General features: G+C 39.3%; 1 protein-coding gene across 2 annotated transcripts in view; it reads left to right on the plus strand.

Annotated features, from left to right (window-relative positions):
* The first annotated feature begins 11286 nt into the window (after nt 1-11286).
* Nucleotides 11287-18477, plus strand: part of RPS6KC1 (ribosomal protein S6 kinase C1) — a 171332-nt gene continuing 164141 nt past the window's right edge. Inside the window, exon 1 of one of the 2 annotated variants that reach the window (XM_059412680.1) lies at nt 11287-11530. In XM_059412680.1, the coding sequence (XP_059268663.1) occupies nt 11426-11530 (105 nt within the window). In that variant the 5' untranslated portion in view covers nt 11287-11425. The remainder of the gene's footprint in view (nt 11531-18477) is intronic. The other variant, XM_059412679.1, reaches the window with a different exon arrangement.

The raw sequence follows: 18477 nt of genomic DNA on the forward strand, positions 1-18477 counted from the left end.
TGTTTCTGTGTTTACTCTTGATCTTGTTCTTCCTGCCCAAAACTAAAGTCGGTAAGACTGCCTCTCTCTTGGGGCACCTGGGTGGCTCAGTCCTTAGGCTTCTGCCTTTGGCTCCCCACATCCTGCTCCCTGCTCGGCAGGAAGCCTGCTTCTCCCTCTTCGACTCCCCCTACTTGTGTCCCCTCTCTCGCTGTGTCTCTGTCAAATAAATAAATAAAATCTTAACAACAAAAAAAGACTGCTTCTCTCTGCCACTGAAACTGCCAAGGCTGAATTTGGAGCAGAGAGAATGGAGAGAAGCAGTGGCGTGAAGTCGTGAAGTCATAGAGTGTTTCTCCCGAGGAGTAAGCCACAAAGTGGAGGCACTTTTCAGAGTACAACAGAGGTGCAGTGAGGCTCCTGAAGTGATTAAGGATTGTGCAGCTAGAAATGGAGATGACTAGAGCTATAGAAATGTGGCAGAAGAGAAAATACTAAAAGTACACATTTTGAACAATAGCAGAGAGACTTAGAATTATTTGAAAATTGTTTTTCAAATCCTTGGGCAGGAAAGTGACCATTTCAGTGTCTGTTCCGGGACATCCAGATTCAGTCAGCCAATAAGGCAGAGCCAGAAGATGGAAGAAAAGTCTAGAATAGACTGAAACGGAAACATTTTCCTTTGACGCATCTAGAGAAGGCCTTCAACTAGTTTCCAGAGGAGAGGGGACATCACCATCCCCATGGGGATTATAGAGGGCACTTGAAGTAATGAGCACTGGGTGTTGTACCCAACTGATGAACCACTAAATTCTACCTCTGAAACTAATAATACAGTATTCATTAATTAAATAGAATTTAAATTAAAAAATCTTTTAAAAAAGATCTCCTCTTTTTTTTTTTTTTTTAAGATTTTATTTATTTGAGAGTGTGAGAAGGGAGAAGGTCAGAGGGAGAAGCAGACTCCCTGCGGAGCCTGATGTGGGACTGGATCCGAGACTTGATCCCAGTACTCTGGGATCACAACCTGAGCCAAAGGCAGTGGCTTAACCAATTGAGCCACCCAGGTTCCCCTAAAAAGATCTTCTTCCTATATATGGAATTGTTTTTTGTTTTTTTCTGATTGGTGTTCTCTGTGTACTTTTCATTCTGAATATTAATTTCTTTGTTTGATTCAGAAATGCTGACCCCATTATCTCTGTGAATTTTGTTTTTCCACCATTTCCTCTATTATCTTTTTCTGAAATTCCTATAGATCACTAATAAACCCTCTTTAATTCTTTTGTCTTCTGACTACTCTTAACCACTCCTCCTGTCTGCCTCCTTCTCTTCTTCTTTTCATCATTTCTCTCTAGGCTGAAATCTGGGTGAATCCTCAGTTCTATTAATTTACTAAATTTTTTCTTCAACTGAGACTACTCAAGAATGCATTTTGTCTGTTGGGTATTTATTGCAGTGACTATATTTTGTTATTTCCAGGATTTCTAGTACATGCTTTTCCACATCAATCTTTCTGATTTCTCCTTGCTTGTATAATTCTTTGTATTTTTTTCTTTTAACTTTCTCAGAGAATACTAAACATGCTTATTTAAAACTCATTTTCAGATCATTCTCATATGTCCATTTCATCTGGAATGAATTTATCTTTTCTCTTTTAATCTCACTGATCACTCTTCTGAATATGAATTTCTTCGCGTGTTTTGGAATTTTGACATGCAGATAACCTTGCCCTTTGTTAACTCTTAGTTGCTTCCATTTCCCCCCAAGAGACTTCCAGACTAGAATCAGGTCTTTTATTGCTAGCTTAGTCTTGTCTGGCTATGCTGCTAAGAGATATTGCAGATCCAGTTGCTGAACTAGTGGACAGCTTGGCCCAAGTCTTAGATGTGGCTCGGTGGCACCTATCTCTTGCCTCCCTAAGCAATGGCTCTGGAAGCAGTCACTGCAGCCTTTTTCAACCTTTTTCATGGTTAAAGGAGCCCCTAGTTTTAGCACTGAACCTGAAACTATCTCTTCCCTTCCTTGTGAGGACTTTTTTTTTTTTTTAAAGATTTTATTTATTTACCTGACAGAGAGAGATCACAAGTAGGCAGAGAGGCAGGCAGAGAGAGAGAGAGGAGGAAACAGGCTCCCCGCTGAGCAGAGAGCCCGATGTGGGACTCGATCCCAGGACCCTGAGATCATGACCTGAGCAGAAGGCAGCGGCTTAACCCACTGAGCCACCCAGGCGCCCAGGACTTTTGATCCCTGTTCCCACTAGGACAAAATTCCAGGTCGGGAGCCCAGCAGACTTCAGGTTTGGTGTTCTGGGCCTCAGAGAGGTTTATATTGGTTCTGAGCATGATCATGTTTTTTTGTTTCTTAATTTCTCTTTTTATATTTTATGTCTCATTACTATGTGTTTGGAGCAGAGGATGTCTTCAATACAAGAACTTGGAGGGTATCTTAGCTGGATATACAAATATATTGCATTATATATTGCATCATGGTCCAGAAACAATTTGTTAGTAAGTGCAAAGTCTGTGCCTCAGGAATTCTGAGGACACTGAGACTCAATGTCACATAGGAAATGGGAAGACTCTCAAAGAGTCAAATAGATCTGGGTTTTAACAGAGACCCTGACAGCCCCCAGCTGTGAAATTACCAAATATATTACCTCCTTGGTAACAGTTATTTCACTTTTGAAATGCCTATGAAATATTGTGAAGCTTAAATAAAATGGTAGCTGTGAAGTATTTGTTATAAGACAGAGAGGTAGACTTTTTTTTTTCATTTAACATCAACTTTGTAGGCAAAATAAACTTGAATTCACATACTTGGTTAAGTAAACTAGCATATACTGAGTAAATAATACACATATAATGGAACTTTATACAGACCTTTCGGGAAATAGTATGAAGGAAATTAAAAATAGAAGATAAAAATGTTATAAAGTCAAATAAAAAATAAAGTCAAAATAAAAAAATAAAAATGTTATAAAGTCAAATAAAAAATAATGATTTAATAGGTAATAGAAATATCCATCTGAGGGGCACCTGGATGGCTCATCCAACTCTTGATTTTAGCTCAGATCATGATCTCTGGGTCCTAGGATTGAGCCCTGAGTCAGGCTCTGTGCTCAGCAGGAGTCTGCTTGAGGATTCTCTCTCTCGCTCTCTCCCACCATTCCCCAGGTTGTCTGCGTGCGTGGGTGCACTCCCTCCTCTCTCAAATAAATAAATAAATAAATCCTTAAAAAAAAGAGAGAAATATCCACCTGATACTTCAGATTTTTAAGCCGAGGATAAGTATGCTAATGTATAATAATCTATTTTGAGGTATTAATTGATGTAAATTTCTCCTGCTTGTTTAGATAGTTTGTATCCTTTGTTAACGAAAACTTCCTAACTAGTGAAGTTACATATACATACAGGTATATAACATTTATATATAAATATGGGTTATAAAGAGGACTTTTACCTATTTGCCCTTAAAAAACAAGATTTGGAAACATGTGGATTTGCAAGGAAAAACTTAAAAAAATGACAAAAATCTAAATTTGAAAGGTCTCTCAACTCCCACACATGTTCTTATACATCATTCTCAACCTCCAAATTCTGAAAAAATGTTTCTGTATAGCCTATCAGCTCTCTCAATAAAAATATCCCAGGTTGTCATGGTGATAGAGTTCTTTTCTCTGAAGAACCTTGTAGTCTGGTGCAGTGGTTTCCTAGTTCTTTATGGCTGTGGAATGTTTCCTCTCTTCTTTCATACTGTTTCGTATTTTTCCAACCTAATGTTACAGCTAGAGTGGTGGTAAACTAAAGATTTAATTGAAATAGAGAAGATTTAAATAATGGTCTTATAATAAGGAAATTAGTCTGGAAAGCGGATGGAATCCTCCCTGAGTGTATGTTCTGCAGTAGTCTTTGATGAAAACATTACAGACCCAGCCCTTGCTAGAACTTGTTTCTTTCCTAATGTACCGGCTGATGAAATTAAGGACTCTTGATGTCCAGAATTTTAAAACAGAGGTACAGTTATAGGAATTTGGTAGTTAGGATATGAAATTCAGGTTAGCCTTTCTCTTGTCTCTACCCCAAACCCTTTCTTATTCCCATTTCTCAGTTCTGAATGAGGGTTTTATAGATGTGTGAGTCCCTATAGTGCAGATTTGTGGGTGTTACGGAATTGAACTCATCTCTGACAAGTGATCTTGATGCCTGCTTTAGTTGGTTTTAGAGGTCCTAGAGTTGTCTTTCTGGGACGGTATTAAGGAGTAAGAGCAGACCTCAGCTGGGGTTCCTTGGACACAGAGAAGAATAGAGGGACTGAGCAATGGAGCGTTAGAGGAGAGCACAGGAAAGCTACACATAAGAAAGAGTAAAAATGCATTCTGTGGTTGTTTGATACCTATTTGGGGAGATGAACCATGTTTTTTGTTTGCCTAAATAATGAATAAATCAATGGCTATTTGGTGATGACTTTACCAAGTATTTTTACTCTGCCCATGGCAAAACTAGACATTTGATTAAGAGGAGTCTTTTGTGAAGGCTAACATCAAAGTGTAAGGTAGGTATTAGCTTTTTTTAAAGCATTTTTGGTTCATAAGCAGTTACCTTAAGACTGGGAAATCTGGGATCATGGATGTTAAAAAAAGATTTAAGGGACTCTTTGAATTATTACAATATTTTGAAAAGTCTCCTCAAAATTGAAGAAAATTCTGTGACAGGGAAGTAAAAGTTTACCAAACCCTCAAGTTTCTTTGCTTTTGACTGAGCTTAATATGGATACATTTATTTGTTCTTTCATCCATTCAGAAGCTCAGATCAGTAGTTACTTGTTTATGACTTTGGCAAAGAAGAAAACCAAATAATTGTAACTTAACATATTGTAATTGGCTTGGCAGGAAAAAAATATTTAGAGCTTTGGAGTTCATGCATTTAGCAAATACCTCTTAATCTTTCAGGCACTGCAATAGATACTCAAGACAAAAATATGAAAGAAGAGCCGCTGCCTTTATGGAACTCACAGCGTAGTGGAATAAAAACATGTCGGCATTAAATTAGCCTAAACGACATATGACTACTCTGTAATAGGTGTGGTAGTAGAGAGGGGGAATAGAGAGATGTGGTAGCAGAGAGGAAAGAGCACCTAATTCTCCTTGAAAAGGAAACAGGGGCTTTGAAAGAGGGCTCCAGGGAGAAATTAGTCCTCGTGTGAGCTGATTCCTGAAGGTTGGTTGGAGGTGGGAGTTTCAAAAAGAAAGAGCTGGTTGGAAGATCTGGGGATATGAAATTGCAAAGGGTTTGGCTGAAACCCAGAGAAATTAGACAACAGGTGAGCAGGGACCGGACATGATGGATCCAAAAATCATGACAGAAAAATCATGGTAATAAGATGCACTGAGGTTTTACAGAGGAATGACATAATGATATATTCTTTTAAAATGGGTAATTTTATGAGACTGACGCGCTACCTACTGCGCTAACGAGGCACCTTAAAATGGGTAATTTTAATGGGACTATGAAGGATGAATTGGAGGGAGGTAGGAAAGCCAGGGTAGTTTTTATTTCTTTGAAGATTTAAGAAACTTACTAATTGCGTACAACATACACACAAAGTACTTAACTCTTAAATGTTCAGCTTGATAAATGTTTTCATGTAAACACTTATGTAACGGCTAACCAGATCATGAAATTTCCAGTGTCCCAGAAGAGTCTTCATATGGATATAAGTATTCATTTCTCTTGGGTAAAATACCTATGGAAGAGATTGCTGGGATATGTATAGTAAGTGTACGTTTAACTTTATAAGAAACTGCCAAACTGTTTTCCAACTTCTCTGTATCATTTTGAATTCCCACTGGCAATCTATGAAAGTTTCAATTGCTCCTGCCCTGACAACACTGGGGAGCATCAGTCTTAAGAAGTTTAGCCATTGTTTTAGTTGTAAGGTAATACCTCAACGTAGTTTTTAAAAAGAATTAAGATAAAATTCATATAACATAAAATTCACCACTTTACCCATTTAAAGTGTGTAATTTGGTGGTTTTTAGACTATTTGCAAGGTTGTGTAATCAACACCACTGATTCTAGGACATTTCCATCACCCCTAAAAGAAAACGCATACCTCCCAGCTTCCTCATCCCTTTTCTCCCTCTATCTCCTGTTAACACTAATTTCCTGTCTTCATAGATTCTTCTATTCTGGACACTTTATATAAATGAAATCATGCAATATTTAGATCTTTCTGTCTGGCATCTTTCACATTGCATAATGTTTTTAAGGTCCATCCATATTGTAGTATCAGTACTTCATTCCTTTTTATGACTGAAAGTCCCAAGTAGACTCCATCTGAGTGCAGAGCCTGACATGGCACTGAATCCCATGACCCTGAGATCACGACCTGACCTGAAACCAAGAGTGGGATACTCACCTGACTGTACCACCAAGGGGCCTCTCCTCTGTGTGGTCTTAATCTCCTCATATGAAAACATGAGTCATATTAAATTAGGATCCACCCATGGATCCTAATTGCCATATTTTTAGGCCATTCCTCCAAATGTAGTTATAACTTCAACATATGGATTGGGGAGGCACAACTCAGTTCATATCACCATCCTAGTGGGTGTGAAGTTTTATCTGATTGTGGTTTTGATATGCATTCCCTAATGACTAATGATGCATCATTTCATATGCTTATTGGTGATTTGTATATCTAATTTGGAGAAATACATATTCAGATCCTCTGTTTACTTTTAAATGGGGTTATTTGTTCTTTATTACTGAGTTGGATTATTCTGGATACTAGACCCTCTCAGATAGATGATTTGCATATAATTCCTCCCATTCTGTGGGTACTCTGTGGGGTTTTCTTCATAGTGTCCTCTGATGTACAAAACATTTAATTTTGATAAAATTTATTTATTTTTAGTTTGGATGCTCATGCTTTAGTGTCATAGCTAAGAAACCATTTCCTAATCCAATGTCACAAAGGTATACACCTATGTGTCCTTCCAAGAGTTTTAGTTTCAGTTCTTACATTTAAGTCTTTGATACATTATGAGTTAATTTTGGTATATGGTGTTAGATAGGAGTCCAGATTAATTCTTTTTCATGTGGCTATCACTTTTCCAACACCACTTGTTGAAGGGACTATTTCCACTACCCTAACTCCCTCCACCTCCCAAGCCACTGAATGGTTTTAGAATACTTTTTGAAAATCATTTGACTGTAATATACTGGTGTATTTCTTTCTTTCTTTCTTTTTTTAAAAGATTTTATTTATTTATTTGATAGAGATCACAAGTAGGAAGAGAAGCAGGCAGACAGAGAGGAGGAAGCAGGCTCCCTGCTGAGAAGAGAGCCTGATTTGGGGCTCCATCCCAGGATCCTGAGATCATGACCTGGGCTGAAGGCAGAGGCTTTAACCCACTGAGCACCCAGGTGCCCCTATAGTATTCTTTTTTGAAATGCTTTCGTTTCAAGCTAGAGCCGACTTCACAAAACAAGTGGTAAATGTTTCCTATTCTACTTTTGGATGAGTTTTGGTAGAACTGATAATCTCTTTTCCTTAAATACTTAGTAGAATTCACCACTGAAGTTACACCGGCTTGGAGTTTTCTTTGTTTTGAATGAAGAATTCAAGTTCTTTGACAGAGATATGGCTAGTTAAGTTCTCTTTTTATTTTTTAAAGAACTTTAGTAGTTTGTGTCTTTTAATAAATTTATTCATTTCACTTAAGTCATCAAATTTATTAGTATGCAGATGTTCAAGGAAATCATTTTCCTTTTAATGACAATAGGATATGCTGTATTTTTTTTTTAAAGATTTTATTTATTTATTTGACAGACAGAGATCCCAAGTAGGCAGAGAGGCAGGCAGAGAGAGAGAGAGAGAGAGGGAAGCAGGCTTCCTGCGGAGCAGGGAGCCCGATGCGGAGCAGGGAGCCCGATGCGGGGCTCGATCCCAGGACCCTGAGATCATGACCCGAGCTGAAGGCAGCAGCCCAAACCACTGAGCCACCCAGGCGCCCCGGATATGCTGTATTTTTTATTCTTGATACCTATAATTTGTTTTTTCTTTTCTCTCTTTTTTAAAGATTTTTACTTATTTGACAGAGAAAGAGAGAGAGCACACAAGCAGGGGGAGCTGCGGACAGAGGGAGAGGGAGAAGCAGGCTCCCCACTGAGCAGAGAGTCTGATGTGCGGCTAGATGCCAGAACCCTGGGAATCATCACCTAAGCTGAAGGTAGATGCCTAACCGACTGAGACACCCATTTTTCTTTTTTCCTGAGCACTTTGGCTAGAAGTTTATAAATTTTCTAGACTTTCCCCCTAAAGAATCAGATTTTGGTTTTTTGATTGTTCTCCATTGCTTTTCTCTTTTCTATTTTACAGTTCTTTTTTTCTATTTTTTTTCTTCCTTATGCTATTTTTGGGGTTATATTAATCATCTTTTTAAAAATTTCTTAAGGTGGAAGCTTAGATAATTGATTCATGACCTTTCTTCTTTTCTACTACAGGCCTTTAAAAGCTATAAATTTACCTCTAAGCACTGTTTTTAGCTGTGTCCCACAAATTTCTATTATGTTATATTCCAATTTTCATTCAATTCCAAATATTTTTAAAGGTCTGTTGTCATGGGTTTTAACCCTTGGGTTTTTAGGATTATGTTATTTACTTTCTAAGAATTCATCAATTTTACTGGTAATTTCTGTCATTAACTTTTATTTAATTTCCCGAGGCCAAAGAGCACATATAATTTATAGTGGTCTTTAAAATTTGCAACATTTATTTTATAGCCCAGGTTATGTTCTGATTTTGTGAATGTCTTTTGTGCACTTGAAACAAATATGTTCTGCCACTATTGAGAGGGGTGTTCTATAAATATCAATCAGGTGGAGTTGGTTGATAGAGCTTTTCAGGTCTTCTACATCCTTACTAATTTATTTGTCTACTTGTTTTATTAATTACTGTAGAACAGACAGAACAATGGTTTTTGTTTTTTATATTAAGTTGCTATTGGGCACATGCACATTTAAAATTGTTATACCTGCTTGATAAATTGAAATCTTTATTATTAAGTTTTGTCTCTTTTTTTGGTGCTGTATCTTGTTAAGTCTTATGAGTAGTGTTCATGGGATATCTTGTTCCATTCTTTTAGCTTTAACCAGTGGCATTTGCTGAATCAAACAAATTCGGAAAAAGTGGGAGAGAGAGTTGCTAAGCATGATTCCCAGGTACTTCGCTAATGTAACTAAGTGGAGAATAAAATCAGTCATTGTGATAGGAAGAGGCTTATGAGGAAACTAAAAGTTTGGATTTTAATCTGTTCTGTTTTCAGGGGTAACTGGACATACCGGTAAAGATGTAGGTAACATGCATCAAATCCTAGAAGAGAGATATGCCTATGGATATAGATTTCTAAGTCAATGGGAATAAAGAGCAACGGATGAAAGGCAAAAATCCCAAACAGAAGGAACACTAAATCTTCCTAAAAGGAGGAGAAATCAGCAAAGGAGACTAAAAAGGAGTGAATGATTCAGAGCATAAAAGAAAAAGCAAGGAGATTGCTGACTCATATATTAAGGACATAAAAGAGTTTTGAAAAGGTGGAAATGGCCAGAAATGTTTGAATTCTGAAAATATTGGTCATTAGAAATTTTTTTAAAGTAGTTTCATAGTAGGAGTATAGTAGTGAAGGCAGATTGAAGTTAGTATGGTAATGGATGTGTGATTTTCATAAAATGTATAAATGTGTGAATACTGATGCAAATTATTTATCTTTAAAAAACATTTCTTATATATTTATTTGAAAGAGAGAGCATAAGCAGGGGATGGGGCAAAGGGAGAGGGACAAGCAGACTCCCCACTGAGTGCAGAACCTGATGCAGGGCTTGATCCCAGAACCCTGAGATCATGACCTGAGAGGAGGTTAAATGCTTAACCAAATGAGTCACCCAAGTGCCCCCGAGGCAGATTATTTTAAAAACAACTTAGACAATCTTGACAATGAGGGGTAGAAAAAAAGGAGGAGGAAAAAAGGCAAATGTGATGATGTCCTTTACTCTTATCTCAGCCTAGTAATTCCTATTTCTCTTTCAAGATTCAACCATAGTTTCCCCTCTATGAGAAAACCCTCCATTCTGAATATAATGTATTCTACAGCACTCCATAAATTCATTTGTCATGGTACTTAAAACAGTATGTTTTAATTATTGTTTTTTCCTACTAGATAGGACTTGACAGCAGAGACCCTGTAACTCCAGTGCTTAATTAGCATAATGTCTGGCACAAAGTATGTGAATTCAGGTTTAATAAATGAGTGATCGATAGATTGAGGCATATGCAGGTTGGGAAGAAGGAGTCAGTGGTGAGGAAGAGATTAAAGGTACTGAAAGCAGAGTTTAGATGTCACTCATGGAACAATGCCTTTAGGTCTGCAAAAGGGGATGGGTTTCAGCACACAGGCAGAGTGATTAGTCTTAAAAAGTGAGGAAGGGATATGTCCACATCTCTTAACAGAATAGAAATGTAAGATTAAAGTGTTTGTACTAAAGGCTCCTTCCTCCTTCTCCTCCAAGAAAGGCGGGAAAAACACTAAGAGGAACTGAGAACTGAGGAGATTAGCAAAGACTTGGAACGAATGTTAAGAGGAATGAGAAAATCCTGATCAAGAAAGGTAAAGGCATTGCCAAACACCGGATAGCAACCAACTGAACGGGAAACTCTCTCTTCATAGTAGCTTTCAGAGATCGTGTTTTTTTATTTTTCTTTTTCCCCCAGGTAGACGCAATTTCCAGTTTTTAGAATCCGAGGGGATGAATTTTAAGATTGATACAGGGTTGAGGGCTGTTGTGGAGGTTGAAAGACAAGTGCGCAGGTGGACGGGATTTGTTTTAGAAAGAAGGAAGTTATGTCTGTCGCAGTTCAGATGGTGCTGTGGGTATTTAAAATGATAGGCCGTGAGCGAAGAAGGAAAGAAGATGCTCGGCTGGGCTCTCCCTCCATCCCTGTAGGGCTCCATCCAAGTTTGTACACGGGAGGGGCAGGGCTGGGCGAGGGTGCGGAGCGCCAAGGTCTCACCTGTGTGTCCTGGCTCTAACAGCGCTCTTAACATCTAGAAGGTGTCGGAGCTAACGCACAGAGACTAAGCGGAGAAGTCTCAGCTTCCGCAGTGACGACAGCGGCGGTGCGACCACTTGATCCTTGTCTCCTTGCCAGGCGCAAGCCGGGCTCGGGGGTCAGCTTTTAGCGTGGAGTCTTCCCTCCCCCAGGACGCCGGAAGCGGCCTGACCCGGAAGCTTCTCTGCCGAACCGGAAGCAGAGCCGCGCAGCGACCGGCCGCCGTGGAGCCACCGCCCCCTCTCCGCTTCGCCGCTGTTTGGGGAGCCCGGACCGCGGCGGCGCCGGCTTGCCCTGATGGTCCCCGGCCAGCGGCGGCGGCAGAGGCGGCGGGAGGATGACCTCTCCCCGGGAGCGAGGTGCCGACCTGGCCCGTTTCTACACTGTCACCGAGCCTCAGCGACATCCAAGGGGCTACACGGTGTATAAGGTCACCGCCCGGGTGAGTGCCAGTGTCGGACGGGCGTAGAACCCTGAGTTGGGGCATGAGGGACTAGAGTATGGACCCTGGTTTGGGGGTACCTGACCCCGGGTCAGAGCCTGGGGTGGGACTGGGTGCGCCCAGTGCCTGGACTTGCGTCGGCGGTGGGGACTTCTAGAAGGCTGGCGTAGGGACTGAGTATTGGATGCTCCAGACTCTGCTATAGAAGGTTGCGTAGTGCCTTCTTTCCAGGGTGGGGCAGGCGTTGATGGTTTTAATGGATGACTCAGACACTAGCCCAATAGTACTTTCTTTCTGAGGCTGAAATCAGCAGAAGTGGTTTTGCTTGCTTCCCCGGGATAGTGTAGATTGGAAAACTAATTTATGTATTATTTGATTTATCTAATAAAAAATATTTCTTCCTTTGACCTTTCATACAGTGTCAGATTTGCAGTGAGGCAGACAGACTCTTGAGAAGGATGTCACTGTTAGGGTCACCAGCCTGGCCCTCTGTGTCTGGCTGTTTCTTTTTGGCCGAGATTTTCATGATTGGCAGTGGTAAGAGACATAGGAGAAATTCTACTGGGAGTGTATTGTGTGAGTTGTTTGAGGGCCTCTTTAAAAGGTGTGAGGCTCCTTTACATCAACTAACCAATTTTTAGTACCCACTTTGTTCATGTTTTATTTTTGCCTTGAGTTTTAAAGAGAATTTGCATCTCCCTTCTTGGAAAAGAATAACAAAAATAAGTCTGAATGTTTGTAACGTATGTATGTATATATGAGTATGTGTGTATATTAGGCATGTTGTACATATTATCCAATGGAATCCTACTTTTATTTTATTTATTTATTTTAAGATTTTTACTTATTTATTTGGTAGAGATCACAAGCAGGCAGAAAGGCAGGCGGGGGTGGGGTGGGGGGTGGAAGCAGGCTCCCTGCTGAGCAGAGAGCCCCAATGCAGGGCTCAATCCCAGGACCCTGAGATCATGACCTGAGCTGAAGGTAGAGGATTAACCCACTGAGCCACCCAGGCGCCCCCAGAATCCCAGTTTTAATGATGAAGAAACTGACGTTCAAGGAAGTTTCATAACTTGACCAACTTTACATCAAAAGGCAGGTGCACATGTGGGATTTGAGACCAGTACTACATAACTCCAAGTTATATAAAAAGTTAAGAATTAACTTTATCATTGTCATTAATTGTTAAAAAAGAGATACATTATAGTAGTAATAGTGCAACGTGCATTTGGAGGATGGTGTATTCCTGTGTGCTGGAGAGCTCAGGAAGCAGGATTTGAGAAGAACCTTAAAAGTTAGATAAACAGAGTTTGGGGCATGAAGGTGGTACATGGTTTATGGAAATGGCCTACAGTTCAGACAAATGTGAGAAGGTGGGAGGAGCAAATTTATTTAAAGATAAGACCAAGCCTGGTTCTCTCAGAGGGTTGTACTGAGAATTGAGTGAAATTTATTACTCGTCCTGCTATGCAAATAAGGTTATTACATAGGTGGGCATGTTAGTTTCAGATTAAGAAAATTTTTCAGATGAAAATTAAGGCACCCTTATTATACCACTCTTGAAGCCTTTCTACTTATTGGGCCCTTCAAAATCTAGACTCAGTTTCGTACATTCTTTATGGAATTAGACAGTTTTCAACATATATAGTGTTCCCTTCACAGCACCATATTTATTCCTTATGATAACACCACAGTTATACTGTATTAATCTGTTTACATGTCTTTGTCTCTTAGTAGATTTATAGTAGGTCTCTATCACTGGTATTTATTTCCTTTTGTATCACCTATGGCAATGTATGGCGCACAGCGTTGAAAAAAATATTGTTGAATGTTTTCCTCCCCACTCTAGGCAGCACTCCCAATAAATGTTTAGTTCTAGGCACTAAGTACTAAGAGGAATACAAGGCTGAAGAAAGCATGTACCTTTCATTCAAGGATGTTCACAGTAGAAGAGAGTTAACTGGGCTTAAAGAAGTGTACAAGGAATGCCTGGGTGGCTCAGTTGGTTAGGCGATTGCCTTCGAATTAGGTCATGATCCTGGAGTCAGGAGATTGAATCCCCCATTGGGCTCCCGGCTCCATGGAGAGACTGCTTCTCCCTCTGACCTCCCCTCTTATGCTCTCTGTCTCTCTCTCAAATAAATAAATAAAATTTCAAAAAAAAAAAAAAAAAGCGAGATACAAGATGGAAAATGTTAAATGTTGTGAGAGACTACAGAAAAGAGCTATGGGATTTCAGAAGAACTAGAGATAGCTCTGGCTCATGGGATCAGGGAATAGATGGCCAAGCCAGACAAGTGGGATGAAAAGGGCATCATAGGTAGAAGGGTGAATGGGAAGAATAGAGCCCATAAAGGCCTGAAGGTGTGCATGTGTGTGGATCTTGATTGAATAGGAAACACTGAGTATGATTTTTATTTTATTTTATTATTATTTTTTATCTTTTATTTGACAGACAGAGATCACAAGTAGGCAGAGAGGCAGGCAGAGAGAGACGGGGAAGCAGGCTCCCTTCTAAGCAGAGAGCCTGATGCGGGGCTGGATCCCAGGACCCTGGGATCTTAAGCTGTGAACTAATTTTTATGACAACAGTTATGACCATGTAAATTAGAATATGAAGTAGCATGTTGCCTTAGAAGTAACCAGATCTGTAAAATATGCATGCTACATACTGCTCTGGTTATTCGAACTGGGAAATTGCTTACGTTGTCTTTTTTCTCCTTGTAAATGGCTATTTCCTCATTTTTTTGTTTTTGTTACAGAGTTTGTTTTTTCAATTTTAAGGATGAGGGTCCACATGGAGATACACTATTAAAAAATAACTATAATTGACATTATAAAACAAGTGAAATATTTATTATTTTTTGAAACTTAAGGAGAAAAACATCTTTCCTCAGGAGAATTAACCAAGTAAGTAGTGCTCCCTTGAGAGAACTTCATGAGGTAAAGATTAGGGATGTCTTCTTAAAGTTTCTTACTGGTGATTACTTCTAGTCATAAGGAATAGTCCCTATATTCTTGGACCTTACAGCATTCTTTATGCAGAAGTAGAAGTAGAATCATGGGAAATACCACTGTTAAATTTTAGGTAGCATAAGAGCCCTCATCTTTTAAAACCTTTGCATTTCTCTGGAACCTAGCAGGATTGAATTACCTTATGGCTGGTTTCAGGCTTGCTAACAGATTTCTTAGTTAATTCTGTGTTGTTTCTGAATTTTTTTTATCTGGAGTAAGTATTTCTGTTAAGAATTAGAAAATTCTTTTATAGATTTCCTTTGATTCTTTAAAGACGACACAGATTTAAAGAGCCATTAGTGATGTTTCTGGTTGTTTCATCATGCTACATTTACAAAACTCTTCCTGTAATACATATTTCTCAACCGCATTAAGTGAATGGTAATTCTTGGCCTGTATTCTTTCCATGAATTTGGAAAGCAAAAGATACGCATTAATTTTTAAATGGCAGTGTTGCCTTATGACTACATTTTGTTTATATTGAGGCATAGTTTATGTACAGCTAAGCTCGTCAATTTTAAGTGAGCATTTTGATGAGTTGTGTCAAATGTGTATAGTTGTGTAACCACTGCCATAGTCGTCCTCACTGCCGAAGTTCCCTTATGCTCCTTTGCATTCAGTTCCCTCTCCCTACTCTATCTCTAGGCAACCACTGATCAGTTTTCTGTCACTATAGATTAGGTTGTATTTTCTAGAATTTGATATAAAAGGAATCATACAGTATGCATTTTGGTTTTTTTGGTCTGGCTTCTTAACTCAGCATGATTACTTGAGATTCTTCTGTGTTGTTGTGTGCTTTTATTCTCTTTTATTGTTGACCAGTATTTCATTGTATGGTTATACTACAGTTAATCCATTCTGTTGATGAGCATTTGGATTTTTTCTGATTTTGGCTCTTATGAATACAGTTATCATGAACATTTGTTTTTTTTGTTTTTGTTTTTTTTTTCAAAGTAGTGTTTTGCATATAACATTTAGCTCTGTGATCCATTTTGAGTTTATTTTTGTATAAGGTGTGAGGTTTAGGTAGAACATGCATATGGATGTTTGATTGCAACAAAACACTTTATTTAAGAGGCTAGCCCTTTTTTTATTTAATTGTTTTTGCATCTCTCTAAAAAATCAATCAGTAGTATGTGTGTGGATCTGTTTCTGGATTCTGTGTTTTGTTTCATACCACACTGTCTTGAACAAGAGTGGTGAAAGTGAACATCTTTGCCTTGTTCTGTTCTTAGGAGGAAAGCATTCAGTCTTTTTCTTTTAAGTATGATATTCACGGGGCGCCTGGGTGGCTCAGTGGGTTAAAACCTCTGCCTTCGGCTTGGGTCATGCATGATCAGATAGGATCCTGGGATCAAGCCCCCAGATCGGGCTCTCTGCTCAGCAGGGATCCTGCTGTATGCGAAAAATGTTAGTAAGTAGGCTTTTTTTTTTTTTTTAAAGATCGTATTTATTTATTTATTTATGTGAACAGGGGTAGGGGTGGCAGGCGAGGGAGAAAGAGAATCTCAAGCGGACTCTGCACAGAGAGTGGAGCCCTAGGTGGGGCTCCATGTCATTATCCTGAAGACATGACCAGAGCTGAAATCAAAGATTTGGATGCTTAATCGAATGAGCCACCCAGGTGCTCCTAGGAAGCAGGTTTTAAAAAATGTAAGCCAATTCTGTTTTCATTTTGTGTGTTGACAACTTAAATGTTCAGATAGTACGATTTTGTGTTAAACTGCAAACTTTTAACAGTAATGATTTTGATTTTCCTTGAAATTAGATTGGAAAACAGTTTACTTTAGAGTAGTGCCATTACAGTTGGTAAATTTGAAGAGAGAAGTACAACTTAACATTTACTGAATATCCAAAGGTAGCTTGCTGTTATAGTTTCTTTATTCTCTCTTTAGATTTTTTTTTTTTTTTTAAAGATTTTATTTATTTATTTGACAGAGAGAAATCACAAGTAGGCAGAGAGAGAGAGAGGAGGAAGCAGGCTCTCCGCTGAGCAGAGAGCCCGATGCGGGACTCGATCCCAGGACCCTGAGATCATGACCTGAGCCGAAGGCAGCGGCTTAACCCACTGAGCCACCCAGGCGCCCTCTCTCTTTAGATTTTGGGATTTTAATGATGTAGAAAGCAATCATTCCTTTCAACATACTACTTTTATAAAAACTTGTTAGAGAGTAGAATGTCAAAAATTTTCCCATTGATATATCTGTCTTCTGTGGAAATTCTTTCATTCCAGAGAGCTAAACAGTGTTGTAAAATATCTAATTATGGTGTGTGCAGGTGCTGTCTCTTGGGTCCAGACTACCTGGCTGGTGGGTAATTAACCAACCCAAATATTCTTGCCAACCAGTGACACCTGCAGCTCTGCAGGGAAAAGAGGGAGAGGAACTGAGATGCAGGTGATGGGGTAGGAGGGAGGTTGGGTTTGCTAGGAGGACACTTGCCTACGGGAACTGGGCACTTTGAGGTTCCTATTATTCTTGTCAGAGGGTGTGTGTGTGTATGTGTGTGCATGTGTCGTGCGTGTGTGTTTGCATGAAATGCAGTTTAAAGGTGTAAATATGTTTGTATGAAAGTATAGATTTTATGAAAGTCAAATGTGTGAAAATCAGAACTGTGTGCACCATCTCAATTGTGTGCATCACCACAATGGGAAATGTTCACTGTAGTATAGCTGTTCTTTTTTTCCTTTTTTTTTTTTTTTAAGATTTTATTTTTTTATTTGGCAGACAGGTCACAAGCATGCAGATAGAGAGGAGGAAGCAGGCTTCCTGCTGAGCAGAGAGCCCGATGTGGGCTCAATCCCAGGACCCTGAGAGCATGACTTGAGCTGAAGGCAGAGGCTTTAACCCACTGAGACACCCAGGCTCCCCATAGCCCTACATTTTTGTATATCCATTTACTCCCATCCCATATTTGGGGAGTTGTATCTTTGAGAGATGAAGAGAGGGCATGTTCCCCCTCCCCTCTTTTTTTCATGTTTGGTTATTTGTATCTTGACACTTAGTTTTAAAAAATGTTACTTTTGTAAACCCTTTATCCTCTTGGCTCTATTATCAGACTGGTAGCTGACTAGCCATCAGAAGATTTGACTGTAATAAATTGTTCATAAAAGTAGCTACTTAAAATTTATATTTAACTAATTTGTACTTGATTCTAAAGGTACTAATTTTGTGATCCTTTTTTGTAAGCGATATAATAGATTTGATTGATTTTTGTAGTTCTGTTTTCCAGGAGTTATCTTTCAATCTTCTGAAGAAGACAGTTGTTTTGTGTGAATCTGAGTTAAGAGGGTGATTTCAAATCATAATTATTATTTTTTTTTAAAGATTTTATTTATTTATTTGTCAGAGAGAGAGAGAGAGAGAGAGAGCGAGCACAGGCAGACAGAGTGGCAGGCAGACTCAGAGGGAGAAGCAGGCTCCCTGCGGAGCAAGGAGCCCGATGTGGGACTCGATCCCAGGACGCTGGGATCATCACCTGAGTGGAAGGCAGCTGCTTAACCAACTGAGCCACCCAGGCGTCCCTCAAATCATAATTATGATGGTAATTAGATAAATGAGTATTTTAGACTTGATTTTATTTTAAAATTTTATTTATTTGTTTGTCAGACAGAGATCACAAGTAGGCAGAGAGACAGGCAGAGAGAGAGGAAGGGAAGCAGGCTCCCGGCCAAGCAGAGAGCCTGACGGGGTGCTCAATCCCAGGACGCTGGGATCATGACCTGAGCCGAAGGCAGAGGCTTTAACCCACAGAGCCACCCAGGCGCCCCTTAGACTTGATTTTTAAGGAAAGTTGGTAATACTAAGATAAAACTGAAAATGATCTACAGGACCTAATGACTGTTAGGATCTGTTGATTATCATTATTATTTTTTTTAAAGATTTTTATTTATTTATTCGACAGAGATCACAAGTAGGCAGAGAGGCAGGCAG

The sequence above is a fragment of the Mustela nigripes genome, chromosome 10 (assembly GCF_022355385.1).
Source record: "Mustela nigripes isolate SB6536 chromosome 10, MUSNIG.SB6536, whole genome shotgun sequence".
NCBI lineage: Eukaryota > Metazoa > Chordata > Mammalia > Carnivora > Mustelidae > Mustela > Mustela nigripes.